This window comes from Cebus imitator, unplaced genomic scaffold (genome assembly GCF_001604975.1).
Source record: "Cebus imitator isolate Cc_AM_T3 unplaced genomic scaffold, Cebus_imitator-1.0 Scaffold96, whole genome shotgun sequence".
NCBI lineage: Eukaryota > Metazoa > Chordata > Mammalia > Primates > Cebidae > Cebus > Cebus imitator.
In genome coordinates this window covers 2,472,955-2,482,456 of record NW_016107411.1, presented here as the reverse complement: position 1 = coordinate 2,482,456, position 9,502 = coordinate 2,472,955, and the positions used below count along the sequence as shown (strand labels likewise).

At 46.6% G+C, this 9,502-nt stretch overlaps 1 protein-coding gene across 1 annotated transcript in view; it reads left to right on the top strand.

Moving 5' to 3' along the window:
- Positions 1-9,296, top strand: part of TIMELESS (timeless circadian regulator) — a 32,392-nt gene extending 23,096 nt beyond the window's left edge. Inside the window, exons 12-27 of the mRNA XM_037741255.1 lie at positions 519-656; positions 757-908; positions 2,259-2,356; positions 2,446-2,575; positions 2,684-2,885; positions 3,478-3,623; positions 4,248-4,333; positions 4,423-4,540; positions 4,630-4,712; positions 4,941-5,083; positions 5,284-5,455; positions 5,537-5,605; positions 5,730-5,848; positions 8,050-8,275; positions 8,400-8,504; positions 8,625-9,296. Coding sequence (XP_037597183.1) covers positions 519-656; positions 757-908; positions 2,259-2,356; positions 2,446-2,575; positions 2,684-2,885; positions 3,478-3,623; positions 4,248-4,333; positions 4,423-4,540; positions 4,630-4,712; positions 4,941-5,083; positions 5,284-5,455; positions 5,537-5,605; positions 5,730-5,848; positions 8,050-8,275; positions 8,400-8,504; positions 8,625-8,695 — 2,058 coding nt within the window. The 3' untranslated portion in view covers positions 8,696-9,296. The remainder of the gene's footprint in view (positions 1-518; positions 657-756; positions 909-2,258; positions 2,357-2,445; positions 2,576-2,683; positions 2,886-3,477; positions 3,624-4,247; positions 4,334-4,422; positions 4,541-4,629; positions 4,713-4,940; positions 5,084-5,283; positions 5,456-5,536; positions 5,606-5,729; positions 5,849-8,049; positions 8,276-8,399; positions 8,505-8,624) is intronic.
- The last annotated feature ends 206 nt before the right edge of the window (positions 9,297-9,502 follow it).

Sequence of the window (9,502 nt, the reverse complement as noted above, 5' to 3'; positions counted from 1 at the left end):
TAGTAGAGACGGGGTTTCACCATGTTGACCAGGATGGTCTCGATCTCTTGACCTTGTGATCCACCCGCCTCGGCCTCCCAAAGTGCTGGGATTACAGGCGTGAGCCACCGCGCCCAGCTTGTGCTTTGCATTTTATGAAGCTTTTCCATGTGTCTTATTTGATCCTCATAGCATCTGTCTATTCTGTAGACTTCTTGAGATAGCGCTGCTTTTGGCAAACCTCTGAACTCAGGAAATGGGTCAGGAGTTTTGCCATTGTATCTTATGTTCACTCACCTTATAGCTCTTAACCACACTATAATAGAATTACCTTTTTACTTCCTGTCTCTGCCACTAGAGTACCAGCTCCTCAAAGGCGAGGAAATATGCTGTTCACTATTGCTTTCTGTTACCAATGGATAGCACATAATGGTCACTCTGTGCATGTCCAGTTAATTAGTTTTGTAATAGAAAAGACATTGATGGGGAAAAGGCCTCTTTAGCTCTCTTGACATCCTAATACAATTCTTTCCCCATAGAACAAACGAAAGAAGAGAAAGAAGAAGAAGAAGAAGGTCCTAGACCAGGCCATTGTTTCTGGTAATATCTCATCTAGCCCAGAAGAACTGGAGGCTGTGTGGCCCGCCCTGGCTGAGCAGCTACAGTGCTATACCCAGGTAGGGGTTACAGAAACCCTGTCTTTTTTGAGAATAGTACTCAGGGTATACAGTCTGGATTTTCTACTCCTTCCACTCCCATAGCTTTATCCATCTCTAGAATCCTAAGCTCAGTGTGGACTCCGTGGTTCCCTTTGATGCGGCCTCAGAGATGCCAGTGGAGGAGCAGCGGGCAGAAGCCATGCTGCGGATCCAAGACTGTCTCCTGGCTGGTGAGGCCCCACAGGCCCTGACTCTCCTGAGGTCTGCCCGGTAAGAACACTGCCTGCTCTTCCTCTTGTGCTTTGCGGAAAGGAGGAAGCCATCACTGTGGTACAGGGTTCTCAGTCTTCAAAAGAGAGTTATCTCATCAAGCCTCTGGGACTCTATACCATCTGACTCCTGGGGCGTTTTGGTTGGTTGGTTGTTTTTTTGTTTTGTTTTATTTTTGAAAAACATAAAATAGCATAGTTAATTGAGAAAAAAATAAAAATACAGAAAATCCTCACTTGACATCATTAATAAACTGTTGTTAATTGTGACTTTGAGTGAAATGAGCTGCAGTAGGTTTCTTAAAATGTTAAGAGGAAAAAACTGGTTTTGTTATACTTTGTTTCACTTAATGTGGCAGTGTCCAAGAACCTATTGGAACCCCTAAATGTGTATACCTACTATGTACCCACAAAAATTAAAAATTAAAAAAAGCTAGGAAAAAAAAAAAAACCTATTGAAGATGTTAAGGGAGGACTTACTTTAATTCCGCTAGCCAAAGATAAGCATCATTAACAGTTTGGTGAGTAACCATCCAGAGGATTTTTTCCTCTGTTACACATAAAAATGTCATATATACCTTGTTTTACAAAAATGAAATACTGTACATGCTGATTTATAGTAATTTTTAACTTATAAGTATATTGTGAGCATTATTTCTCTTTTTTTATTTTTTACAATTTTTTAATTTTTTAATTTTTATTTATTTATTTTTAAGATGAGGGCTCACCATGTTGGTCAGGCTGGTCTTGAACTCCTGACCTCAGGTGATCTGCCTGCCTTGGCCTCCAAAGTGCTTGGATTACAGGCGTGAACGACCACACCCGGCCTGAGCATTATTTCTCATCAAATATATTTCTGTAATTGATAATGGCTTTAAAACACCATTGTGTGTGGCCGGGCCACGGTGGCTCATGCTTGTAATCCCAGCATTTTGGGAGGTCGAGGCAGGTAGATCACAAGGTCAGGAGTTTGAGACCAGCCTGGCCAACATGGTGAAATCTTATCTCTACTAAAAATACAAAAATTATCTGGTTATGGTGGCAGGTGCCTGTAATCTCTGGAGGCTGAGGCAGGAAAATCGCTTGAACCCTGGAGGTGGAGGTTGCAGTGAGCCGAGACTTCGACATTGCACTCCAGCCTGGGCGACAGAGCAAGACTCCAGTCTCAAAAAAAAAAAAACCAAAACAAAACACCATTGTGTGAATATGTACATTTGTTCAACCAGGTGTCAAACATTTAGATTGTTTGCATTTTGTTCTTACCTGATTTTTATTGAATTGTGGCTTAGGAGGAAAAATTTCCAAAGCCAGCTTTCCCCTGTGTAAAGCCTTTTTTCTGTCTGTGCTCCAGGGAGGTGTGGCCTGAAGGAGATGTGTTTGGCTGTCAAGACATTTCTCCAGAGGAAGAGATTGAGTTGCTGAAACAAATCCTCTCTGCTCCACTTCCCCGTGAGTCTCCACCCTTCACATCTGTCTCCTTCTAGCTCTTTCCCAGCACCAGCATAACAGAGACTCAGTAATCCTCCCTCTGTCTATAGGGCAGCAGGGCCCAGAGGAACGAGGGGCAGAGGAAGAGGAAGAGGAGGAGGAGGAGGAGGAGGAGGCGGAGGAGTTGCAAGTGGTCCAGGTGTCGGAGAAAGAATTCAATTTTCTGGACTACCTGAAACGGTGCGGGCTGAGAGGCCTGAGTTGGTCCTAGAGTGGTGATTGTGTGACTGTGAGGACGAGCTATGTCTTCCCTACGCTGACATCCTCTCCCTCCCTGTTTTGGTGCAGCTTCGCATGTTCAGCTGTCGTTCGAGCCTATGTGCTGCTGCTGCGGAGTTACCAGCAGAATAGTGCTCACACTAACCATTGCATTGTGAAGATGCTGCACCGGCTGGCCCATGACCTCAAAATGGAAGCCCTGCTTTTTCAGCTGTCAGTCTTCTGCCTCTTCAATCATCTGCTTAGTGACCCTGCTGCTGGAGCCTACAAAGTGAGGGGATAACAAGGAATGGGGGTCTAGGAGGGTATGGGAACCCTCGGGTAAATAAATAATCTTCAGGAGATAGAAGATGCCGGGAGCTGTCGGCTGGGCGCGGTGGCACACACCTATAATCCCAGCAATTTGGGAGGCCAAGGAGGATGGATCACGAAGTCGAGATCGAGACCATCCTGGTCAACATGGTGAAACCCCATCTCTACTAAAAATACAAAAATTAGCTGGGCATGGTGGCGCAGCCTGTAGTCCCAGCTACTTGGGAGGCTGAGGCAGGAGAATTGCCTGAACCCAGGAGGCGGAGGTCACAGTGAGCCAAGATCACACCATTGCACTCCAGCCTGGATAACAAGAGCGAAACTCTGTCTCAAAAAAAAAAAAAAAAGATGTTGGGAGGTGTCAAAGGCTGGGAGATGGGAAAACAATGAGGAAGTAGGTGGGCAGGTTGAAGGAGCTACATGGAGAAGGACAGAAGAGAGTGAGTGAGGAGGGGGCAGCTAGGAACAGCTATAGAGAAAATACCTAGAGGGCCAGGTCCAGGTCTGTGTTGAACCAGAGGCTGACTCATAGTAACCTCCTTCTCCTACAGGAGCTAGTGACTTTTGCCAAATACATCCTGGCCAAGTTCTTTGCACTGGCTGCAGTCAACCAAAAAGCCTTTGTGGAGCTGTTGTTCTGGAAGAACACAGCTGTGGTTCGAGAGATGACTGAGGGCTATGGCTCCCTGGATGACAGGTGAGCTTGAAGTTGGCAAAGGATGGGTGGGAGTAGGGAAGGTTGATGCAGTCACAGAATGTCAAAGCCTTAAGAGTTTGTACGTCATTGGGTCCACTGTTTCTTTCTCTATCATGGGTGAGAAAACAGGCCCAGGAGGTGAAATGCTTTAACTAAGGTTATCCAAGAGAGGAGCAGGGACTGCAGCCTTCTCCATCACCAGCTTCCATAGAGGTGGGCACTGTTGGGAGCTAGGTGGTTGCCCAGAGAGAATCTATGCGCGACCTCTCCCAAACATGCTGGGAAACCATGAGGATTTGTAGAAATGTTTGTCCTCTTTCCCTTAGTATCTCAGCCCCTCTTCTCTCACACTTAGTCTCTTTTTCCCATAATATTCTCAGTCCCTGGAGTCAGAATGGTCAGGGTTCCATTGGTCCAACCTGGAAAATCTTTAGTTTGACTTTTAGTTTCTTACATGGAGAGAAAGCAAGGGGAAGGAGATACACCACAGGCCTCTGCCGGCTGGCCTCTTTCAATTACCTGCCTCGCACTTCTTTTTCCTTTCAGAACTGATCAGAGAAGGTCTTTGGTCTCCTCTTTTTGGGCCAAGAACCTATATGCTCCCTTTCTCCTTTTACCATTCAGGTCTTCCAGTCGCAGAGCCCCTGCGTGGAGCCCCAAAGAGGAGGCTCGTCTTCGGGAGCTGTACCTCGCCCATAAGGACGTGGAAGGTGAGAGGCCTTAGGATCTGGAAAGTTTGTGAGGAGGGCAGCCTGAGCTGCAGGACCTTTTTTACTGCCTCAGTCCTTCTCCACACCAGGGCAGGATGTGGTGGAAGTCATCTTGGTCCACCTGAATACTGTTCCCCGAACACGCAAGCAGATCATCCACCATCTAGTACAGCTTGGACTGGCTGACAGTGTCAAGGACTTCCAAAGGTAGAGAGGTGTATGCTCTGGAGGCTTTTGGGATGTGACATTGTGTTCACTCCCTGGGCTTCCTCTTCCACTGACACCTCTCTGATCAGGAAAGGAACCCATATTGTGCTATGGACGGAGGATCAGGAGCTGGAGCTACAGCGGCTTTTTGAGGAGTTCCGGGACTCAGATGGTAAGTGAGGTGGAAGTTCAGGGGACCTTTGAGATGAAAGCTAAGCTATCCATTTATTTTGTTGCGCCTTTTATTTCCAAGGAAAGATTATCCCATCCCTTCTGTTCACTTACTATATTCATGTCATTTTTGGATGATTGAGGTACCCTCTTTCCAGAGACCTCTGATTTATTTTACTCATCTCTTTCCCCTATTTCCCTTGGGTATTCACATGCTTGCTTTTTATAGATGTCCTGGGTCATATCATGAAGAATATCACAGCCAAACGCTCACGGGCCCGAATAGTGGATAAACTTTTGGCTCTGGGGCTGGTGGCCGAGCGGCGGGAGCTGTACAAGAAGCGGCGGAAAAAGTTGGCATCCTCCAGCTTGGTAACAATCTGACCCTGGCTCTGCTGGCATGGGCCCGCTCCCCTTGAAGTGCTCCTTAGAAGCAGTCCAACCAGATTCTTCCTGCCTGAGGGTGTTCTGAGCAGGTCCTTCATGGGGGGTCAGGGTCAGGAACCAAGAGACTCCATTAAGTTCCTTGTGTTGCCTTCATTTTCATTTCCCTAACCCACAATGAATTTTAGCCCAGTAGAGCGGAGTCCCTGAAAGATTTTCGCCAGGAAGATCTGGAAGAAGAGGAAAACCTGCCAGAGGAAGAGAGCGAAGAGGAGGAGGAAGGGGGCTCAGAAGCAGAACAAGTCCAGGGTAGCTCAGTCCTTTCAACTGAAAACCTTGGTCAAAGCCTGCATCAGGAAGGTGAGGACTTTGGCTGGGAGAGATGTCTCAGGTAGAGGGCTTGGGAGTAGGATCAAATATAAGTTTCCCTCATTTCCTTAGGCTTTTCTACCCCACTACTGTGGCTCCAGAACTGCCTGATGCGAGCAGCTGATGATCGGGAAGAGGATGGTGAGTGGACAGATGATGCTTTTAGGAGGACTGGAGCCCTGGGGGCTATTGGAGACCTGGTCATGGGACGGAGGATCAGTTCTTCCCTCGTGTCACCACCATATGACTGTTGACCCTGTCTTAGGCTGCTCTCAGGCAGTCCCGTTGGTGCCACTCACAGAGGAAAATGAGGAAGCCATGGAAAACGAACAGTTTCAGGAGCTGTTGCGCAAGCTAGGGGTTCGGCCCCCCGCCTCTGGGCAGGTACATTTGCCAGTTACCGTGTCAGCCAAGGCTTGTTAGTCCTATTTCCAAACATATCTCCTTCTCCTCTTCACTGTAGTTGCCACCATGATCTTCCCCACTGTCATGGTGTTCCTCCTCATCGTCCTCATTGTCATCTTGGTCCTCCTCATTGCCTTGTCATCTCTGAACAAGATTCCGGCAGCAGCCATTCTGTTAGTCTTCTTTTCCTCTCTCTAATCTCCTCTTCCCCTAAATTCGTCTTCCATACTGCCCCCAGATTTATCTTTCTAAAATATATTTTTATTATAGTTGTCCCTTGGTATCTGAGGGGGATTGGTTCCAGGACCCCCCAACAGATACCAAAATCTACAGATGCTCAAGTCCCTTTTTGTAGTATTTGTGAATAACCTATGTACATGCTCTTGTATACTTTAAATCATTTCTAGATTACATGTAATACCTATACAATTTTAAGTAAATATTTGTTATACTGTAAATGTTAGGTAAATAATTGATATACTGTATTGTGTGTGTGTGTGTGTGTGTGTGTGTGTGTGTGTGTCAGTCTCCATCACCCAGGCTGGAGTGCAGTGGCTCAATCTCGGCTCACTGTTGCTTCAACCTCCCAGGCTCTGGTGATCCTCCCACCTCAGCCTCCTGAATAGCTGGGACTACAGGCCCATGTCACACTCCCAGCTAATTTTTTGTAGAGATGGGGTTTTGCCATGTTGCCCAGGCTGTATATTATTATTTAATGTTGTGTTGTTGTTGTTGTTGTTGTTGTATTTAATGTTGTGTTGTTGTTGTTTGTTGTTGTTGTTTTTCAGAATATTGTCAATCCACAGTATTTTGAATCCAAAGATTCAGAACCTGTGGACGTGGAGGGTCAACTCCCGTGTCCAGAGCCCTTGATAGTTCCTTACTGCTTGCGGGACAGAATCCACAAACTCCAAATGGCATGCCCACCCTTGGCCAACCTTCGCAGCCTCACAGCCACGCCACTCACACACCTACTTTACATCATAGTCACCCTGGTAGGATTTTTCCTGCCTCCAAATGGTTAATCAGCCAGTCCCTCTATTGGAAGGCTGGCTGCAACCATGCACACAAGGTGACATACACACACTCCATCTGTCTTACTGATGGACCTCTACCCAGTCTTCGAGAGTCTGCTCAATTGTCACCTTGTCAGAGAAGCAGTCTCTGTTATTCTTTCAATGTATGAAGTAAAAATAATCACTTTTGCAGCTGCAATTTGTTCATTCCCCTGATACAGCTCAATCTTGTGGTATCGGCTGGGTGCGGTGGCTCATGCCTGTAACCCCAGCACTTTGGGAGGCCGAGGCAGGCAGATCACCTGAGGTCATGAGACCAGTCTGGCCAACATGACAAAACCCTGTCTCTACTAAAGATACAAAAATTAGCCTGGTGTGGTGGTGGGCACCTGTAGTCCCAGCTACTTGGGAGGCTGAGGCAGGAGAATTGCTTGAACCTGGGAGCCTGAGGTTGCAGTGAGCTGAGATTGCTTTGCCACGGCACTCCAGCCTGAGCAACAGTTCGAGACTCTGCCTCAAAAAAAAAAAAATCCTGTAATATTATGGCACATTTGTTCTTTTTCCAATTGGATTGTGAGTTATTTGAAGGCAAGGGTCATACCTGATTCACCTTTATATCCCCAGGATTTATATATTTATTTATTCAATTAACAGCTATAACCAGGCACAGTGGCTTATGCCTGTAATCCCAGCACTTCGGGAAACAGAGGTGGGAGGATCGTTTGAGACTGGCCTGGGCAACATAGCAAGACCCTGTCTCTACAAAAAATTATGAAATAGTTGTGCATGGTGGTGTGTACCCCTGTGGTTCTAGCTACTCAAGAGGCTGAGGCAGGAGGATAGCTTGAGCCCAGGAGATGGAGACTACAGTGGACCACGATTGTGCCACCGCACTTCAGCCTGAGTGACAGAGGCAGACCCCTTCTCATTAAAAAAAAAAAAAAAAAAACCACCACCGAAAAAACCTATAGTTACTGGAAACCTCCTAATGTAGCAGGCACTGTGCTAGGCATTGGGAATATATTGGATAAATAAGTATTATAATAAGTAGAGTTCACAGCCCTTGTGGATCTCTACCAATGTTGGGTCATATTTACTGAATGAATATCAAACTCGGCAACAAGAGGCTGGTCCTTTCCCTTTTCAACTTCTTGGGCCCTGTAGGAAACCTTCTGGCGAATTCCAGCCAAGCTGAGTCCCACCCAGCTCCGGAGGGTAGCAGCTTCTTTGAGTCAACCAGAGGAGGAACAGAAGCTGCAGCCACAGCTACAGTCTGAAGTCCCTGGAGAGCAAGACTCTGATGAGGAGCACCGTAAAGAGCACCGAGCTCAAGCCCTAAGGGCTCTCTTGCTAGCCCGCAAGAAGAAAGCAGGCCTGGTGTCCCCAGAGGGTAATAGTGCGACAGCCATCTTCTGAGTATTAACTTGTCAGCATGTTGGTCTAGAGGGCTGGCAGGGTATTTTGAGAATATGAGGATCGAGTTCCTTTTTTTGTGCCGTTTACAGTCATTGCAGAGGAAGACACTGTTGTTGGTAAAGAGCAGCTGAAGGCAGCACCCAAGAAGCGACAACTGCTGGACAGTGATGAGGAACAGGATGAAGATGAGGGCAGGAACAGAGGTAGGCAATCTGGTGGGACCTTTTTCTTCTCTAATCCTGAAGACAAACTCTACCAACCTCCTTACCCCTGAACATATTTAGATATTCTCTCTCTGTCTCTCGCCCCTATTGTTCCCACAGCACCAGAATTGGGAGCTCCAGGTTTCCAGAAGAAGAAACGATTTCAGATTGAGGATGATGAAGATGACTGAAGAGCTAAGAAGCCTAGGGGTAGAGATAGATAGATTTTTAGATGGTGCATTTAAGTCAGAGTTGGAAGGGTCATACAGGACCCAGAAACTCCTCTTACTGGACAGAGCAGTAAAATCCTGGGCTCTTCCATGGATTTAGGCTGAGAAACTTCAGCAGCAGTATTGGACTTCTCTACTATCAGTCTTTGTTTCTCCCAGTTTTTATCAGTATGCCCCAGCAGCTCTCTGGAGATTTATTCCTCCTCTTCTAAGAACCATTTCTTTTGGTTATTAGAGCTCCTTAGCAAATAAGAGGAGTGAGTGAAATACAGAAAGCTCCCTGGACCCCTCTTATTGGTCTGTTCCTTGTGGCTTTCTCTTGGAGGTGGGTCACAGCACCAGGAGGGGAGTTTTATGACATGACAGGTGGGGGGTTTTAGAAACCACTTTTAGAAGATACCAGATGCCTCTGTCCTCATTTTCTTTCCTATGATCATCCTCTGGATACCAGATAGAGCCCCATTCCTGCATTTGAGGTAGGGTTGGAATATAGTACTCTAGATGATGAACATGTTTGCTTTGTGTTTGGTATTAAATTAAACACATAAAGATTAAAAGTTGATCTCAGTCTGACTTGTAAAGCTGTCTAAGTTTGCCAGCCCTTCCCCTGCTGTGCTCTTGAAAGCAGAAGAACTTAAAAATTTTAGGGTTAAAAGGGACCAACAGACCAGCACAGTGGCTCAAGCCTGTAATCCCAGCACTTTGGGAGGCCGAAGCAGGCAGATCACTTGAGGTCAGGAGTTTGAGACCAGCCTGGACAACATGGCA